This window comes from Ixodes scapularis, unplaced genomic scaffold (assembly GCF_016920785.2).
Source record: "Ixodes scapularis isolate PalLabHiFi unplaced genomic scaffold, ASM1692078v2 PGA_scaffold4__175_contigs__length_147842914, whole genome shotgun sequence".
NCBI classification, from domain to species: Eukaryota; Metazoa; Arthropoda; class Arachnida; order Ixodida; family Ixodidae; genus Ixodes; species Ixodes scapularis.
Genome location: NW_024609879.1, coordinates 5,034,563 through 5,055,304, shown reverse-complemented (window position 1 = coordinate 5,055,304; position 20,742 = coordinate 5,034,563). Strand labels below are relative to the sequence as shown.

The window sequence follows — 20,742 nt, the reverse complement described above, 5'->3', positions numbered from 1 at the left end:
CAACCACCATGCGGTTCCGCTCGTTGCCCCCATCGAATGCGGGTGGATTTGTATTAAATATTTAAATGCCGCTGTACAAACGGGACGTTCTGCAGGGAAGAACCTTCTCTCCCGAAGCTGGAGACGGAGAGGGAAAGGGCCAGCGTTGGGTGGAAAGGGCGTCTAGAGAATAGGATTAGCCTCGGGGCGAGCCATCCTCTCGAGAGGGAGTGGGGACGGAACAAAGCTGCCGTGGGTGTTCCGGCTAAAAGGTGGAAGATAAGCTTGTCAAACGGCGACCTCGGATGCGAGGACGGGCACGTCAGAGAATTTGAAAATAGCTGCTTGATTAGCCGGAGGACCCAGTGCGGTCTACTGGCTCTAGAAGCTGACTCGGATGAAGAAAACTCGTTTTGCTCCAAAACTTTAAAAGCATTCTGGAACGTGAACTCTCGCCACAAATAAAAATAACACATGCATGAAAAACTACGAAGGCACCTAAGCTTTCTCCTATGATGTGAGAATGCGTGAGCATTACAGGCAGAGTTATGTTGGCGCAACTTGCAATAAAGAAAGAAAAAAAAAAGTTATGTTGGCGCAACTAAGCGCAACGAATAGCGCGCTAGTTTCACGATCAAGAGGGCCTAGCTTCGAAACCGGGCAGGGGATGGTTTTTTTGTCGCGTTCTTTTTCTATTTCGTTTATTTTTTTGTTCGGTAACGTGACAATAAAATACACATGAACAGAATTTTTTTTGGCCACGTCAGCAGAGATTTTTTTTTTTCTTATTTCTCCTTTTCTTCTGTCTTTTTTTCCCCTTTTTTTCGGTTTACGCTCTTTTTTGCAAAACTCTTTGCACCTATTTCGCGTTACTTTGGCGCCAGCCAAATCATTTTATTTATGGCAGGGAATTCTGCCGTACTTATCTTATGTTACTATTACCAATCCTGGCTTGCAATACGCATAGAGAATTTCGTCCGGCAACCAGATTGGGAATGACGAGGCCAAATTTGTGTTATAATTTTTTTGAGGTATAAGCATAATTTCGGCCTCGTTATCCGTCGGTCTCTATGATTGGCACTTCAAGTATCTTTTGGGAAGGCAGACGACTGGCATTTTTAGAGTGCACGTGTGTCGACCAGAGTGAACATTGCTGAAGCGCATCCAGTGTGATTTTGGCCGTAAATAACTGGAGGTCCCGGGCAAACCCACCCAATGTAAAAAAGTATCTACCTTTCTGGTTTCATAGAGAGCTCTGAAAGGGACGAATCCCAGCCGAGTCAAACTACCGGCTTGCAAACGCAATCGTGTTGACAGTAGCTCCAAGGAGTTTGTATGACTCTCTCTGGCAGTGTGCAGAGGGTAAAGGCACGGAGGTAATATATGCTTTCGCCTAGTCACCTCGCAAACGGTTGGGTATTGGCTGCAGAGATCCATTTCGCTTTGTTTTGTCACCGGGATTATAGCTTGATTTCTGTGTTCCTAATTTCACAGACAGAACGAAATCACTTTTCTCGTGTGGCGTCACGGCGGTGAGACAGAAATCAATCAGTGTACCGGAATTCGACGCTTGTGCTCGTTCTATAGCGCTTCTAAAAACCGTGCGATCACGGCTGTGCAACGTCAACAATGCATAAACTGCAGTTGTACTCGTATTGCATCGTGAGGGAACGACCATGACTGGGTAAACAGGAATAGGGAGAATGGGTGCGTGTGATTTGTTGAAGTTCGAATCAACAAATCAAGCTTCAACGAATGCGATAGTATTGCATTCACTCAACCAGCTATATGAGTTTTCAGACGGTATATACCTTCCAAGTATGCGATTCGTGTTCTGCCAGTGGTACCTCAGCTAAATTAAAAAGCAAAATCCACGTTGAACAAAAAAAAAAAAAAGTTTACGGTGACTCGAGCCGCTCCCGCGCCGAATCATGTTTCACGTAAGCGTAATCTTGGGGTTGATGCACGACGGGGGGTCTTCTATGATAAAAATAGTTTGATTACGATTATTGGCAACGCTAAAAATTTGAAAGCCAAGCAGTGAAGACAACGGTGTTCTTATAAATATTATATACATTTTATTTTACACTGTTTGAATACGCTGCCGTCGTTATGTTCTTGAATTATTGGCTAGCTTGTGGCGGACAGGGAAGTCTTGCAGGACCATATGATAGGACCTACACTAAACCTGCCGCGCATCGAAAAATGTTAGTCCAATGCATACAAGCTTGTTCAAGGCGGACGGAGCGTTGCGCATCCGCCAAAGCGCAGGCCCCCTCTTCGGCGGGTTAGGCCGGATTAACGGAGGCGTCTCCTAATCCATTCTCCGTGTTGTCCCCTCGGGGGAGGGCGGTAAACAGGTGGGGGAGGGCGCTGAAGGAAGGAAAGGAGGGCAGGAGAGGAGGAAACGCAGAGAAAGTGGAAAGCGCGAACTGTACGGCGGCCTTTAACCAATAGCATTCGCAAATGCGGTCAAACCGCCAGTGTGAATGCAACAGCATATGACGCGTCTGGGGAGATTGGTTTGGAAGCGGACTTGAACGTAGTTCAACTACTCTACTCAAACTACTGTAGTTTAACTACTTTTCCGAGTAACTTGGTAACTTTCAATTACAACTTTATATGGGTAATTAGTAGTTTAACTTAACTACATTTTTCAGGTAACTTCTACTCAAATTACTAACTACTTTGGAAATCCACTGCTAATCTTGCTCACCACAAACGTTTGAGCGCAGAAATAAATAAGACGTCGGCAGATGAAGTGATATTTCCGAGCAAGGGGCCCCCTCACATTTCGTTCCCACGCACTTATAGACGCTTTGCAGCAGCTGTGCATGGGCGCCGCCATAACTGACCTTCAATTTTTGTTTCCTTTTATTCCGTTCGCTTCACTTCACCATTGCCACAGCAGGCCAGGTTATTGTCACTTTAAATGCTGCTGTGTCCTTCTCCCCAGCATAGGCCCTTGTGGAGACTCGTCAACGCCCGCTTCAGTGGCTCGGCACCTCGGTAAGACAAGAGAAGGGCGGCTATGGCGGCTCAATTTGGCGCGTGTGTAAAGCGTCTATACTCGGCAGCCGTAGAAACTGCATTACAAGTGTCCTTGGGTCAAGACGGCGACGAGCAGCCAAAACATAACATCGGCGCTCACGAACGCAGCAAGAGATGCTCTTGGTCGGGTATTGACCTAATCCGGTAATGCACGCAGGCGCCGCGCCTCCAGCTGCAACCGTGAAGGACGGGGACACTCCGAGGGTCTTGTTGTTTTCATGTTGTCTGCCTTTAGTGAGTTCTGCCTCAAGCGATCTGGGGGCTCCACGGGAAGCCTCCTAGAATGACCTCACAGCTGGGCGCCTGTTCCTATGGTCGCCTCATCGTCAGCGCATACTCCCTTGCAAAGCCGGACTCTCCCACGCACAAACGAAGACAGGGATATCCGTTCATGGGAACACCTCCCTGCTTCCAGCTTCAACTGTACGAGCGGCGATGCTTGTTCACGTAATTCTTCGCGTCCTTCCGATAACTGGATAAACACAAGGTGAGTTTATTACAGATTGTACTCGCATCGCGGGTTCGGTGGAGATCTTCACCAAAAGAGCACATCCGCGGAATTCGATGTATACCAAGGGATAAAAAAAAAGAAGCAAAATACTGCGAAATCGCGGTAGACATGGAATTCTTTAAAGGGGCACTGACACCCCAAAGGTCGTATTCTTTTTTATTGTCTAAAACGATGCAAGTTGTAGTCATAGACACGCAAAAAAAAAAAAAAAAAACGCATCGCGAAAAAAAATTTCCCCGCGCGCGCGCGCGCCTTTTTATTTTTGGCGTTTATATTTCCCGCGCTAACCTCCTTGCTTCTTTTGATCGGTGACGTCAAAAATCAGGAAATTTAGAAGCTTTGTAGGCGACATTTCTATAACATTTAATAACGGCAATCGTAAAACATGTTTTTTAACGCAATGACGAACGCACTACGGCCTTTCTTTTTGAAATACCAAAAATCAGATTTCGGTGTGATGTCGCTTCCTGAATTTGTGTTCTCCCTCGGAAACCTTGGCGGCGCTCGAGCAGAGGCTTATCGCCGAGTCGGGGAAGACCGGTTTTTCCCCGCGTCGGCTCCCTTCTATCCCGCCTGCTCACCTCTTCCTCTCTTCGGGTCGCGGTAGCAACGGCGCTTTGCTTCACAGCGTGGTGCGGAGGTCCGAAAGAAAGTCGAGTCGCAGGAGACCGCAAAATTTGACTCACTGCGCTGGCGCGGATCGCGCGGGAACTTCAAATTCGGCATTTGGAAAGTGCTTTTTAATTCACAAATACTGAATTCCCAAGTTTCGAATTTTGAGGGTGATGTCCCGGCATCATTTTCAATCGTTTCGGATAATAAAATAAATTACGATTTTGATGTGTCAGTGCCCCTTAAATGACCTGACAACCTCAATAATAACAATAACAAACGACTTACCTCGATGGCGTACGATTTGTTTCCCATGCTGGCCTGCACTACGCCGGTAATGCACTTCAGGTCGTCGTCGTAACTGATCTGCACGACGTGGTTTGATTTTACGGTATTTTCACACCTTTGAACTAAACTAATTTCTTCACAGAAAAGAAAAAAAAAACGCACATTGCGGAGGCCTCTACGACCACGGCGATGCACTTGTTTTTGTCGCTCGTTTACCGACGCAATTCAATGAAGACGCCCGCTGCAACAGAGGCCAGCGAATCTATCGTGTCGTCTGCTACCAAAGCAAAGCGGAGTGTAATACTTTAGAGATGGCTTTCATTGTTGAAATACGACACTGAGACGACAAGAACATCTTCATAATTAGATATCAAGAAGTTAGGTTGCTTACAAAAAAATTATTAACTTATAAGCGAAAATCTAGCCTCTTGTGGAGTCTCCATGCGTTAGTCCATAGCAACGCCCCTAGCAACGGTTTGTTTGGACCCAGACGCCGTGTTGTGACGTCATCACTTACGGGGTCAATTATAATCAACGTTATTATAATGTACGCTAAAGGTTCAATACATTAAATGTATATTATAATTATAATGTATATTATAATTCAATAATATTTTATATATATTATAATATATATTATTATATAATATATTATGTAATTCAATAAATAAATTAATTATAATGTACGCTAGAGGTTCAACTGGCGCTAGTGTCTATGCGACTTGACCAGTCTACTTTTGCGGTGCTCCTGTGCATTTCTATGGGAAAACGCGCGTGCATTTTGTCTCTTCGCCGGAAAATAATGCGGAACACTTTGGTTATTTGGCTCGTGCCGAATAGTATGTACCTTGATTGACACTGTAAAAGTGTAATTGCTTGAGTTAGCGCATTTTTCTTCATCAGTAAACGATATTTAACTTCGCTACATTTCAGTCCCAAACGTGTGTTCCGCAGCAGGTGTGTAAAAAGCAAGCGACGATTCCGAAAGCAAAATGACAATCGAAACGAATATAGAGTGCGTTCAAGGCTCGCCACCATTTCGGTGACGCTTGTATATGGATAATATGCCAGTCCTGTCAAATATATGAAAATGATTCCGTCGTGCATGAGCGGATAAAAACCTTCAAAACGTAGAGAATAAAGTCCGTGGGCTATGAAAGGTGTCTCTTCGTACTGTTTTCTCTGCCGGGCAGCTTTTATCGCGCACTTGTTCTCAAAGATATCGAGCGCGCGAGTGATATTTTGAACGTAGAACAAGCAGCTTCGCTCAGGGCAGAAAGAATAAAGAGGTACTTATTTAAAGTCGGAATAGATTACGTGGCCTTCAATTTATTTTGATCGTACATGCACTGCGAGTTACTGATCCAGTGTTACTGCATAGTTCTTGCCGCCGCTCTTGATTTTCCAAATGTCCTTCGTTCGTTTGGCATGTGCTATATCCCCTATGCTGGAAATCGCTGACGCCGCGTTCGCGCTAACAGCGTCCGACAGTGCACATAAATACACGTACGAAGCCGTTTTAGCACCGTTTCTAATGCGATGAATTCGAAAGAAAAACGCCGTAACTGGCCAATTCTTTCGTCGGCCTGATCGAGAAATGTTCCAAGTTACCTAGTACGTACGAATTATTTGGGATATTTTCTCTTATAATCGAGCGCAGGGAGAAAATGCACTCACTTTTTCCCATAGAAATGTATTACCGGAAGTCAATTTTCGACTGGTTGCGTGCTTCAATTTGCGTCAGCACACTAGCGCCACTTGAATGCTTAAAGGGATACTTCAACGAAATTTGAAATATTCCCGTCGTGTTCAAAAATAGTTTGAATATGATCCACAATATCCGTAAATGACAATCGCACGCTTGTATTTTGATCCTGGTGGCTGTATTTTTCGTTATAAACGGCCCACTCTGGCAAGCGCTCGGAGAAGGCCTAGCTTACAGCACGTGACATCCAACGCAATCGTGACGTAGGTCGTCTCAAGACGAGCAAAGCTACGGCGAGGCTGACGTCGAGAGGATGGCCTAGTCGTTCCAGCCACCGAAGCGGCTGCTTTTGTACGAATTTTGAGTGACGGGTTAATCTTCTATAATCTTCTAGGGGGACAATAGCGACTTCTGCGACACACAAAAGGGATTCTCGGGAAGAGGGGAGTTCCTCCTTCCCCCCTTCTCTCGTCGTGGCCGAAGATGAGACAACCTCCGTCACTAGCTGTCAAGGTTCCAAGACGAGCATTACGAACGAGGCGTTAGCGACATCCACCAGGTGCTCTTTGCTAATCGTTTAATTCGTTTTAAAATTCCTTTTCGAGACTTTTTTAACAAGATATTGGTATGTTCCGTGTGATACTGCTCTTTTGAACACATATAGACCAAAAAAATGAGCGCCGAAATTTCGTTGTAGTATCCCTTTAAAGGGGCCCTGCAATCATATTTAAGCGTCTACCTTTCTTGCGGTTTCCACGTCTCTTGGGGTTCGGGCAAGCCAGCGGGCACGGAGAGAGTAACTAAATATCAGTGCGTCATATTTTAACCGGGCGACGCGGAAACCTCCTCCACCGACGAGGGCGACCCGCGGTACCGAAAGCGCGCAAAATGTGACGTCTTTGGTCCTAGGCTTACTACTGGTCAGAGCCACTAAAAGCTTCTTTTTAGTCGAAATACAAAACATAAGTCGTGCGAATCGTTTCAATTATTTATAAAAGTAGTTTTTGTTCAGTATTTCAGATCAAAAAAGAAACGAATGCAGTTCATAAAGTACGGAAACAAGAAATGACCCGTCGACATACCCGCGACCAAGCGGTGGAAAAGGCGGCGCATACTAGAAAGGAGTAGTGGGATCAGGCGCCGACACGGAAAGGTCCCGGATGTACGCGGCGGCGCTGCGGTTGTATGGGCAGCAGGATCCGACCGGCTCCGAGCGTTCCGGAGGCACTTGGATTGAGCGCGTTGGTAATAAATTCAAAAATATACGAAAGAGTCAGACGAAGAGGACGGAGAGGACTAAGAGGACGAAGAGGACTTGCGGCCAAACCGCAAGACAAAGCTTCGCCAAGCCGCAAGACAAAGCTTCTCGCCTTCGGCGAGAAGCTTTGTCTTGCGGTTTGGCCGTTTCGCGGTATGGCAGAGCAAAGTAGCTTTCATTCTGAACTGATCTTTACCCCGTGTTTGCTGTCGTTTGTGGCCAATGAAGTGTCATGCTGAATTAGTATTTAATCGCGCAGCAAATGCAACGAGAGCCGCTCTGGCTGCCCGCTGCATAGAGCCTACCTAGAACTAGAACACGCTTTAATGGCGCCCTCTCGCGCCGTTGACACGGAGTGCGGCATCCGTGAGCGGTCGATGAGCTCACTACTCCTCTAGTACCAAGGACGTCATGAGGGAGGTTATTTTTTGCTTGTTTTTGTACTTTTAATTTGCCTATAGCTTTTAAAATAAAGGGAATTTCGAGAAAAGAAAAGTTTCACTAAGTTACTACGTTCAGTGCGCTCAGGTTCGGTGAAAACTAAAAATTAGTAAAAAAAAGTCATTGCAGGGCCCCTTTAAATGGTAAACAAAATGGTTAGGTGGCGTAAGCTACCGCCCGATCCAAAGTGCTCAGCCGGATTCATTTATCCATCCATTCATCTAAGGCGAATACACAGAAGATAGATGACGCAAGCTACCGCTCAATTAGAATAGTTGATTGAAATTTTTTATTTATCCATTTGTCTATATTTCTCCTTTATCAAATCTACCCATTCGTTCTCAAACCTGACGGGCTATCGTGCGTGATATCATGGCTTTCGGAGTGTGAACGCAGGGTTTTATTCCTTGTGCCGATGTTTTCCCCGCGTTCTGATGCGCTACGTGAGTCACACACTCGAGCGACCCGACTTGCGTGCTGCTCAAACCTCGCACGGGCTTCTGTGTTGCTGATCCGGTGCTGCGAACGACATATGTGAGCGGGCGTTTGCGGAGCGGACGGCGCCTTGAACTTGGCTGACGAAGGGAGCCAGGAAAGTTCGCTCATCGCCCGCGTCATCCCCCTTTGCAGCTAAAATGCCGCAATCCCTCGACCACTATCTCTCCTCGCTCCTGACCAAGGTGAGATCGGACTGTCCGAACCCGGGTTCACGAAAGAATCGGAGACAAAAGTCGTGTGGCGACTATCGCCCCGTGGGCGAGCCTTTTCTCGCTGATAAAGCTTCCTTTTTTCTTCGTTTCGTTTTCTTTTTCCGTCACATATTTATTGGACTTTAGCTACCTAGAGGCTTCATACCGTTTGTTGTCTCGAATCGTCATAAAGGGCCATAAACCTAACTTTGCCTAAACGTTTTCCGGGCTTGCTTCTGACGTCAGCTTCTGATTAATTTCGATCATACGTCGCGATGCCAGGAAAGCAACACAAATCGGGCTCGCGTCGGTCGGACTGACACACCTTGTAGGACCTCCGTCGAGTCCGGTGAAACTGCTCCTTGTGTTCCTTGGTTTGCAGTGACGGCTCTTAAACTCTCGAGGAAGGCGCCTTTGATGTCTCTCAGCTTTAACTATTCATGTTTTGGATTGAAATGCTCGAGAAATCCGCGATATCCCTCTGATTCTTACTGGGCTCCTAAGTGGGATTTGCTTTTATCTTCAGCTCAAACTAGTGGGAAGGACCATGGAGTGGATTTGTACTAGATTTGTTTCTGACATGGGTTCGTAGCATGGGTGCTGTGCTCTTCAGCCGATCACAAAAATGTAAACATGCCGTTCTATTTGGCATTCGAGTTACTGCTTGGCATCAGGAATTTTAAGGAAGGAACAGAAAAAGGATGTGTGTTTTGCCTCTTGGCATAGGATTCGAACCGAAAGCTTTACATTCCATGGAACTTGTGAAAGCAGTTATCTTGACTGGGAAAAGATGGGCACCATGTGTTCCATTCGCTTACGTCATATTGTTCTACCCTCGTGACATCTGTCGAGGCAATGAGTCTGGAGTTTGGGGTTTACTTATATCTGTGTGAAGGGTAAACTTCATTTGTGTATTGCATGCTCGGGACTGAATGCGCCTCTTTGCGAGACTCTACTCTTGCCAAGACCTTCACATCGTCGTACACAATGCTCTGGAGTAGGAGCCCTTTCTGGATGGATGGATATGTGTATGACTAAATCCTTTGAATTGGAGTGCCACCTTGTGCTACCTATCCAGTTTTTTTTAATATGAGCAGTTAACCTCTATTGAATATGCAAATAATTTTGGTTAAGCCTTTTCCGATTTATGGCAGTCGGTGCAACGAGTGTCAACATTAACATTGCGCTTCAAATGGTCAATCTCGCTCGCTTAGTCAGTTCTGTTGTCTACCCAGACAGTCCTAACCATGTTTTTGGGGCCCTCTGGGGCTACGGTTGTGGGACAGTTTGTTTCAGAGCGCAGCTCTTAAATGCCCATTTCCAATTTGCGTGGTGTCGCCGTTGGCGTGACTGCGCTTTGCATTATGGGGCGCTTCCCATAATGACGTCACGAGGGTAAAATTTGAACGCTAAATTTGGTAGAAAATTTTTCCACTAAATTTAGCAGAAAAATCTTCTGCTTAATTGGGCTGGAAAGTTTTCCGCTAAATTTAGCGGAAAAATGTTCTGCCCTATTCAGCGGGAATATTTTACACCCATGACGTCACATGTTGGTCATTGAGCGGAAAAATTTTGGTAAATTTCCTGCTAAGTTTAGCGGGGAAATTTTCGCTTAATTTCGCTGGAGATTTAGCGAAAATTTCCTGCTAAACGGGAGGGGAGGAGGCGAGGCATACCCTCCCTTCTTTATCCTCCCCTCGTCCTCCTCAAGAGCTGCCCTCTAATTCGGCATTGAAGATAATTGTAAACATCTTTCATTTTCTGATTTTGTCTTTGACTGCAACTTGATAGCCGACCTGCACCTGGCTTTTTCACTTTTTGTTTTCCTCCTCCTCTCTTATGTCATCTCCTCTGTCAGGTTTGATTGCTTTTGCCCTGAGCAGAAAATGTAACACAACACCTTCTAGTACATAACAGGATCATGGTGTTGCATCTGCATCACCTGCCAGAGCTCAGCACCGGGCACAGACCGGACAGGAATGCTACGTCATCATTTGGCTGTGATTCGTGTCCAATTTGTCTCCAGTAGGGTTCGCTCGAGGTCCAGCACCATGGCCTTGTTGGTCAAGTCTTGCCCTCCTGTCCTCACTGTTTGGGAGAGGGTGGCACCAGGGTAGTTCAGTGGTTCTGCTCACTGCTAGTCACGAAACTTCTCCGTAACGCTACAAGAGAGCTTGGCACGTGACTGTACCGCGGCGCTGGCGTTCATGAGGGGCTGAGAGCCACAAATCTAGCCAGCACTGCTAGGACTTTGGCAGGAAGTGGGCTGGAATTTCGAACGCACCCTGAATGAGCTACCCATGAATCACGGTGGCACAAACAGCTACGCAAACTTCCTTATCTAAAACAATTCCTGAAAGAACTTAATTTTTTGTTCCTTTTTCTTGTTTTAAAAGTAAATACTACCATCGCCATCCAAATTCGGCACCCCATACAGCACCATCCAGTAGAGGCACTGCCCAAATGCCCAGCTCTAATTCTCTTGAAAGCATCATTTTGTTTGAAAACAAACAAAAAAAAAAGCCTATTTATAAGTTATACCTTCGGAGATCAAAAAAGAAACGATAGTGATAAATTGGAGGTGCAACAAAATGTCGATGTACGAGAATTTTTTTTCTTTTCTTTTTATTGCTCATAATTGTGATTTCTATAGATTGAAGTGGCAAAAGTAGGATGCCCCCTTATTGACTGTGGAGCACCTGACAGCAGCTTTCAACCCCTTGCCAAACTTTGGCGGAAGTTTCGGGACCAATAGCCTTTTGAAGGCCTGTAATTATGCCTAAAGTCACTGGATCGTAGGAAAGTAGTGCCATTGCCTTCCCCACCTGTGAACAGAATATAAACAGGTGCTGACAAACAGATGGCCAAAAAGATTCTAAGGAGATTGGCTGAACATTGTCTGTTGCCTTGGCAATCGCCATTTCGGTCCTTGTGAATCTTTGTAGCTTCGAAAGGGCTGTTCTGAACAAGCCGCGCCAAGGTTGCGGGGGAGCGTCATCGTACTGAAAGTCTTCCTCGCCACTAAAGGCGTCTTTGGCACTGTGTATGCAGTTATCTTATCAGTCTGGCTCTTCTCCACGTGTCTTGTACAACAATATTGCTCTTTGTGTATATTCACGTGAGGAACATTATTTTTCAATGCCGTCAAGCACTGACGCCGCATGTGGTGGCGGTGCAAAGATGTGTGCTTGTTTTGCCGACGTGAGGTTATCGAAATCTCGGCATGCAAGAAATGCCTTTGTAAAGCAACCTGTCACCGCGAATTCGAATCGGCTCACCAAGACTGGAGAAGAGGTGAAGGAGAAACTGTCGCCACTTTCCAGGATTCAGTGGCTTAAATGGCGCCAAGAAAATTGTCTTCTTCGCATAAGACTGAGGTTGCAGAGTGGTCCACCTCTGAATGCATGAAGTGAGCGATACATGAAGGGGCAGAACAGATGAAAGCTGCCTCATCTGTTTTGTCCTTTCACATATCTCCTGTTCAGGTGTGATCATTCACCAACATGCTCAACCTTACAAGTTCGACATGCAGTCTGGAAGCATGTCAAAAACTGAAAAATTAAGACGTTTACAATTCTCTGTAATGCCCAATGAAAGCGCAGCTCCTGAGGAGGGGAGCTATGCCCCTCCTTTCCCTCCATTACTCTCCTGCTCCCCTCCCATTTAGCGGAAAATTCTCGTTACATTTCCTGCAAAATTTAGCAAAAATTTACCAACATTTCTTTGCTATATTTAGGGGGGAAACCGAATTGGTGCTGGGGGTCACGGAACTTCAATTTCCCCGCTAAATTTAGCAGAAAAATTTTTCCGCTAAATTTAGTGGAAAAGATTTTGTAATAAATTTCACGTGACGTCACATTCTCTCACGGGATGTCACATGTGACGTCACTAGGGTAAAATTTTTCCGCTCAGTTTGGTGGGAAATTTTACGCTCGTGACATCACATGAAGTCACACGTGATGCCACTATAGCGGGAAAATTTCTCGCTAAATCTAGCGGAAAACTTTTCCCAGGTTGAGTGGCATTATGTGTGACATCATGAGGGTAAAATTTTCACTCTAAATTTGGTGGAAAAATTTTATGCTAAATTTGGCAGAAAAGTTTTTCACTAAATTTAGCAGAAAAATGTTTAGACAAATTTAGTGGGAGAATATTACCCTTGTGACGTCACATATGACGTCATTATGGGAAACATCCCATAATGCAACGCGTTATGGGATGTTTCCCGTTCAACGCCGAAACAGGCGCCTCAGAGCTGAGCTCTGAAAAAAGGCTTTGACCAAATAATATTTTGAACGCTAGAAATAGACAAGCGAATGTGTGTATTTTTGGATGTAATGTGCATGAAGCTTTGCTGCTTTTCCTGCAGTACCACTACCCAGATCAGGCCAAGAAAGATGTCTCGAATGCGCTGCAGCACTACCGGAACCTGTCCCCGATGTCTTCGCAGTTCGGTGGGTCTTTTGGCTTCTTAATCTTATAATACACATTAAACTCTTAGCTTTGGTTTTCTGCATCATGCAGTGCTCAGACAGGCTGATCACTCTCCACGTTTTTTTTTTCAGGATTTGTCCCTTTGTGGATTGCTTGGTATTAGGGTGACTTTAATCCTTGGCATCTTTAAAACGAGCCAAAAGATTTATGCTTGGGAGAAGCGAGCTCCGAATTTTTATTATAGCCGTATTTTAGTGGTTGGTTTTACCTCGTGAAATTTCGAGGCATGGCTCCATCCCTTTGAATTGTAAAAAATATTCGAAGGGCGGTAAAATATTACTGGTCATCAATTTTTATAAAATTTTGACCATGCACTAAATATTCACCTCTGAGTATGTCTACGAAATGTCTAATCAAAACGTGCATTTTCTTGTAAGAAAGTGAATTTTGAAGTTTACGCGCACACCTCTGAGTCACTGGCTGCCGCTCTGGTGGCAACAACGAGCAGTGGCAGCGCTGTAATCATAGTGACGTCAAATGTTGTATTTGAGAGCAGACGCTCCCTCCCCTCCGGCATTGAGGCGATAATAAGCCTTTACAGTTTTATGGATTGTGTCTGCATTAGGCTAATTGGTGTTGTGCTGTGGGGTCTGCACGGGCCGATTTTAAGGAGCCTGGCCTAGCCCGGCCCGCTTGTTTCTTGGGCCCGGGTCCCCGCGGCTCGCTGTCCATTTCCGACAGCCGGGCCGGCCCAACACTAATTTTCACAAGCATGCAGCATAAATAGCTTGCAAGATTCACCGCGTGGCAGCTCACTTGCCACCGCTACTCATGTTGACTATGGTACCCAATGGTCAATGCAGGAAGCAACCTTTTTCTTTTTTCTACATTTTTCTGCTAAAATTAGTCGGACAAGGATGGTGTGGGCATGAGCTCGTGGCTTTCAGTGTCCCTGCCGAACATGCACGCTTGTGCAGTGCAAGCACTGTTCAGGGCTGCATGCTCGCTCTCATGGCATCAGCTGCTTCTGGACTTAAGCTGAAACGAAGTATAGGCTACTCGTTCAGAAAAGTCACCCCATCGTCCTTTTTTGCGGCCGAACCCGCGTATCGGAAAGGATGAAAAAAATAAAATGGCAAACAGCGGTAAACAAAACCATCTGTCTAAGAGTAAAAGGAAGGGAAACATCGCGACAGGTTCGTTTGCGTCGCACTAGCAGACGGTTTGCACTGTGCTAGCAAACAAAACCTTCCATACCACTCCGCTTCTGAAGCGGCATCTGGATCCACATTTTGGCAGTTCACGAATGCAGCCGCCACAGATGGTTGGTGTCTTTGGAAATTATGGCAGCGAATCGAATGCGAGCGGCGAATCGTCCGAAATCTCGTCGATCTCGTGCTTAAAATCTTGACATTTGCCAGTCATTGCTTGACCCAGAGGAGCTCAATGAATTGTGGTCCATTGTTTCCGACAGACAATTGCGACGACCTTCTGACTGCTTCTTACACTTGCCGAAATGGGCTCGAACTGCCCATGTGCTGGTGCTTATACAACATCTGACGTCACGACAAGATGGTAGACTAGTAACGTGGGAAGTTAGTTTCGGTCTCAATTCTGTCGTATTTCTATGATTGAAATCAATTTAGGAAGTTTTGAGAACATTTATTTGGTGCTCTAGGTTCAATTTAATGTGCTCTATCAGAAAAATATGTGCAAATATTGAGATAGATGCCTGAACTCCCCTTTGAAAGGGAGATCCTGGGATCTCTTCAGCTTTCCAAACTACTTACATTTTAGGATCACTCAAGCTTTACTATTCCTAGCATGCTATTTATTATTTAGAAATTCACAATATCTATCGAGAAAAGAGGTAATGAAAGTGACGTCACAAGTAGCATTCAAATTTCCCTGGGTTTTCTGGCCGCAAAACGTTTCATGCAAAACTTGCAGGTTAAGCGAGCAGTCTAAAAAACAGTATGGCGTGTGGGATCGAGCTTCCACAACATTGATCCTTACCGTTAAACTTCATAAAGCTGTCGGAAACAGGTTGTACTGCCCAAATGACAGCATCAGTCATCAATTGTTCGGCATTGCCATAGAGCCTTTCAGTATAAAAAAAATATTGAGGACGAAAATTTAAGTTGAGGTAGTAAAAAGAAAATATTTCAACCTAATATTTGGGTCACTAAATTCAGCCATGTTTATTGACACGTTGAACCAATTTTCAAGCAAATCTGCGACCGTCAAAATTTTTTCCAGAGCCCCCTTTAAGAACTTCAGTGACCGATGCCAACGCAGATGACAGAATCAGGCCAGCAATCAGGTTCGGTGCAGTTGAACAGACCCACAATATGTTACAATAATTACATTGTCCTCATGGGTGTAGTTCTCAGGCTAGCTGCTAGTGGCGCGACAGGGGTACCTCTTACACAATACCTGCCCCCAGATTCTATTAAAATAAGTTTTTGCACAATATTTACATCATGGGACAGATTTTGTGTTTAGGGCTGTTGACACAAAACACAGCTTGTGGCATTGTCCTCTGCTTCCAGTTTACTTTGGATTGATTTTTGGTTTTTTTTTGGGGGGGGGTAAGGAAGCATTGTACTTGTACACCCGACTGTTGGGGTCGCGACAGGCAGGAAGGACGTTTTGGCGTTTGTGACGTCATTTGTTGCCAGTTGGGGACCACTTTTAATCCGTGCGTGGGACGGCGAATCCACCCGCGGTAGACGTGTTGCAGGCTCTTTGCTCGTGACATAGTCCCGGGACCCAGCCACTTGCATTTTTTGCCAGGGTGTCGGTCACGACCTCCGCCGCTGTTCTCCCTACGGGTCCTCCCGAAAACCAGAAGGGGAAGGAGACGAAGGCAAGAAGGAAAGCTGCGCGGTATCGCAAACGGCTGCATGTATAACATTCTCATTGGAATTCGTATGCACGCGCAGAAGCATTAACAATTTTTATAAAACGCATACTTTTTTTTTTTTTTTTGCTGCGCGCAGCGCGAGTTGCCTTTTTTGTGACCACTCTTTAAGGGGGGGTGCGATCCCAAAATATGTTTTGGTTTTGCAGTTCACTTCAAAGTAGGAACACATTTCAGAATCGCTATAATGAGTCTTGCAACTTAAATGTAGCACCAAATTGTTTTTTTTCTGAACTTGGTGTTTTTTTAAGTGTTTTTATGCACTTAAGGCTTCCCTTGTAACCGGTTGTTGCGATGTCCATTGTCCAAATAATGCGCTGTGGTGCAGATTTTGTCGAGGTGAAATGGGCAATGCAAAGTATTCGGTTGAAATGCTCACTTTATGCAAGCTTACTTGCACCAGTAAGACCCAAGTATATGTGGCTTGCATACTTGGGTAGTAATTCAATTACAGTAATTGAATTACTGTAATTTAATTACTTTGCCTGGTAATTTGTAATTGTAATAATTACTTTTAACTAAAAGGAATTGTAATTGTAATTTAATTACTTTCTAGCGTCAGTAATTGCTAAATTTCAGGCACAATTACAATTACTTTTGCAAGATTTGGCGGCGCTTTTTCCCCTGGCCACGGAGACGACAGTACAGCCAAAGCGACAGGGGAGAGTGTGTCTCCCAACCTGCTCAAAAAAGGGAAAAGAGGGATGGGAAAGAGAGGCTGGGATAGAACGGAATGAAGGATTTTGTAGACTGTAAAACGATTTAATAAAGAATTTGAAAAATAATTTGATAAATGAGGGCTACACTCGCGTCCGTTTTCGTTCCTGTCGTAGTTGAATCTGACTCTTCCCCTCGTTCGCTTTTTGTTGCTTCTGTTTCTAGGGGTCTTTCTTATTTCTCATTCCCGCAGGGGGGCATCGGGGGTCGAAGTAGAGCTGGTTGGCTCCGACCACATCATCCGGTCGAGGCGGGGAGGTTCGAGGTTCTCCTTACGCGTCTTCGCCGCTAGCGTATTCGCTTACACATTTCAGTCAAGTTTGGGAAATTTTTTGTTCATGAAATTATTCTCTTTTCTTTATAAGTTTTTCACTTCCTTCTCCTCTATCTCGTATGTTGGTACCTCTAACAGTAAGTCGTACGACTCTTACATCAAGGCGAAGAAGCAAAGAAGCAGCAGGTCTCATTAACACGACTCACCCTGCCTTACTTCCAACTGTTGTTGCTACACTGCTCTTCCTTCTCCCAATCCTCGCCTACCTTTTCGTATAAATCTTAATTATTTAGTGTCTGCTCTACCTAACCCTTTCAACCGTTTGTCAGCCTGATTGGACGAGATTCCAAAACTTACAAACCGCGGCTTTAGACTGTAGGGAGCTTGTTTAGACATTTGTTGTCGTTGAAGGCTTCTTTCTTTTCTTTATTTATAGAGGGCTTGGCTTGCACTTTGTTTTTACACCTCTAATGTGACCCTCCACGCGTTGTCCTCTCGTCCTGGCCGGTGGAACCGTCCCGAGGCGCGCAGTGCTGCTTTGCATTGAGAACCTGCAACAGTCTTATATACAAGGGAAAAGGAAAGGCTGCATGCCGGGGCCTTGTTACGAAAAATTCTTTAAACAGATTAGCAACAATGTAGAAAGTATAATCGTTAGGTGCAAACTCTCCGCACCGTCTCTGAAAACAAATTCAACAAACCGAAAGGCGACCTCCAATTTGCGGAAACATTTGCTGGTAGGCAACTTTTTTTGTCACTTTCAATAATACTTACAGTTATAAAGAAATAATAATGATGGCTCGTCTATATCTTCCAGCTGAAACATGCTCAAGTAACTCATGAAATCGAGGCATCCAAGAGGCCGCAGTTCCAAGAGGCCGCAGTTAGAATCCGCCTTCGCGGATTCTAATTTTCGCGACGCGGTGGGGTCGCAATATAGATTCCAATGTGTTTACATTTTACCGGAATTGCTCGCGGGACTTATTTTTCGCGAATTGTAGGCGATTCGCGAAATTCGCGAAAATGAAGTCGTTTACAGTGTATCATTATTTTTTCGAGGTTGTTCTTGTCATGCTAAATTCAAATCGGTCTTCTTTATGAGACGCATAGCATCGATGCAATCATTGCAATCCTAATGATTAGCTACATGACGATCCTAAATTTATTATCTATCTCAGGAGCTTTTTGGGTGTTACCGTGCACTGAATTAACCCAGAATCCCTGGCAATTGCTGCTATTCTGACTTTAGTTTTGTGGAAGCGACCACAGTTCGCGTGCTACAGTTACCCACATTCGGCATGTTACAAGTCCACAGACAGGGAGAGGCAGCGAATCATCGTAGCTGAAATGTTTTTGGAAGTTGTCATATTCTTTAAATGTTTGACGTCGTTTACAAGTTTCTCTTATTAGCCATTTTTACGCGAGTTTTATGATACCAGTACTGCCGCATATTTGTTTCCTTGTGTTATTTTTAAGTTTATTTTTTGTTCGTTTGACTTAGTACCATTTGCATAAGCTCTAAGGAGATTCACCTCGCACCTGTGAATTTCGTCGCCATTTATTTTTTATTTTTTGGGAATATAAGAATGCAGGAGTTCATTACTTCAAACTATTAAGTTCTATAATCCATTTAACAAATTTCATAAAAGGAAAGTACAATGCGTGACAACTATACAGCGGCCATATAACTCGTTTACAGTTATATGGCCCAAGGTGGGGGTAACTCTCAGAAATAAGTAATTGTAAAGTAATTGCATTACTTTTAAAAAAGTAATTTGTAATTGCAATGAACTACTTTCACGTAGTAGTAATTGAAATTGTAGTTAAACTACTTTGGGACCTAAGTAATTGTAATTGTAATTAAATTACATTTTGAAAGTAATTTACCCATGTATGGTGGCTTGCACGTGACGTCGTTCCAGGAGCACTCCGACGACCTCCAGAGAAGAGGGAAAGAAGGAGATGCCCTCTTATTGGGATCTTCTTTTGTGCCTCCCGGATTTGCACAGACGTCGCTATTCTCCTCCTTATCACTTTGAATTCTTACAAAAGCAGCTTCCCTCTCCTCCTCGTACATGGTGGTCAAAAGTATGCGATGCGATGTCAGTGCAAGCCACATATATTTGCACGACGCACCACTGACCAAGGAATTACTTCATTGCAGCAAAAATTCAATGTTAAAGGCGAGCGTTTGCTTTCAATCTTTTTCACAAAACTTCACGGCGGAGGTCCCAGTGCCGACACGATTTCCCGAGCGACGACATTCGAATGCGGCTCGCAGATCGAACCCGGGCATCGTGCAAACACTCGATTTGGGCTTGCGATAATCGATAGCTCAATGAGCTTTCGGGTGACACACATCCAATTGCCATGACGACCACATTATCCAAACTCTAATGACGTTCATCACTTGGTGTGCGTTCACACTTTGCTAACCCGCAACGCGGCTACGATAAACATTAGCAACATATAATCGACTCCGGATCACGTGGTTGTTTGTTACAGCTGCGAGTTAAGGGGGTGAACGCGACTCGTTTTTCTTTCATTTTTCTTGTAACTCTTATTGCTTTGGAAGAAAAACAAATTTGTGTTTCGTAGGTCATAAACGGGCCAGGCACATATGCTAAGCAGTGTTTGTGCAAAGTAGAAAGACAATTACACTGTCCCTGACGTTTGTTTTCTTTTTAATCGGCAGTGCGAGGCATCCGTTGCAAGGCATTGCAGCGGTGCAAGGTGTCACAGCGAATGACACGCACCGGTGCGTGAATTGATGTTTTGGTGGACAGTGAGGGCTGGTCCACGCATTCACATAACAGTGTGATGAACCGCATTGCAACCGTTTGCAACGGCTTACGATGAGAGAACACACCACTGGTGCCATCTGCGGTGTTGCACTGGCACACACCTCGCATCCGCATATATTTTAGGCATGATTCTTTCGTTGTGGACTCGAAATAATTCTGACATTGTTAGGAACAACCCAAGGATAGTGCATAGATTTTATCTTGAAGGTACTGCAAAACCTCGAGTCTAGTTATACCCAGGTCGGGAGTAATCCTGGGCTGCTCGACAGACGGCGCCAGTGTGTCGGTGCGCTCTTGGGTTGCGACGCACTGGACGGCACTCTGACGCAGATGTGGGAGTCGGCCTCGATTGTGGGCGACCGTGATGGCTGGCTCATCCCATAAGCAAATAGAGACGAGTTTAGTCAGGTTGTGAATGAGTGGCGCTTGTGTCGTTCCAGTTTTCAACGACGGCACCAAGAAGGAGCTCTTCTGCCTGGACGGCACCATCCCTGTGTCATACAAAGGTGCCACACTTCTCCCTGTTTTCACGTCGTGTGGATGCGTTTGCGGGTCGTTGGTGGTCTCGACGTTCTCCGCTTGTATCCCGACTTACTCCGAAATGCGTGCCGCAAAGAGGAAAGACTGTCTGTAGTGAAAACCAAATCTAACCGTTGATAGTAAAAAAAAAAAATCTAATAGTGCGTTATTAAAAGACTATCGGTTGCACTATCGATAGACATCTCTTGCATAACTGTCGATAGCTGGGGTTTACCCTGGATTTTCGGTCTCGGGGCTGTTAAAACTTTATATTGCGGTACCGGGGGAGGTGTCTACTGTAGGTTTGTGTACTTTGCATACGAAATTCTGGGTGTGTTGGACCCAACCTGGGGGCCCAGGAGGGTGGGATGGGGAGGCGGTGTAGAGGGTGTATTAATCGCTGGGACCACTGTTGTCTGCCTTCGTGCCCCTCCTTTCTGAGGAACTAGAAATACATGGGACGATGGCAAACGTTTTTGTCTAGTTTTATTACATTAACTTTATTTGGAAAGCTTGCACTAGAGGCATGACCTCTAC

The 20,742-nt window shown here is 45.0% G+C and overlaps 1 protein-coding gene across 3 annotated transcripts in view; it reads left to right on the top strand.

Moving 5' to 3' along the window:
- The first annotated feature begins 8,068 nt into the window (after nt 1-8,068).
- The window catches only part of LOC8041832 (tumor susceptibility gene 101 protein), a 35,094-nt gene continuing 22,420 nt past the window's right edge, over nt 8,069-20,742 (top strand). The window contains exons 1-4 of one of the 3 annotated variants that reach the window (XM_040211074.3): nt 8,151-8,525; nt 12,904-12,988; nt 15,765-15,857; nt 20,127-20,192. In XM_040211074.3, coding sequence (XP_040067008.1) covers nt 8,481-8,525; nt 12,904-12,988; nt 15,765-15,857; nt 20,127-20,192 — 289 coding nt within the window. In that variant the 5' untranslated portion in view covers nt 8,151-8,480. Of the gene's footprint in view, nt 8,526-12,903; nt 12,989-15,764; nt 15,858-20,126; nt 20,193-20,742 lie in introns of all 3 variants that reach the window. The other 2 variants (XM_040211075.3, XM_029995377.4) reach the window with 2 other exon arrangements.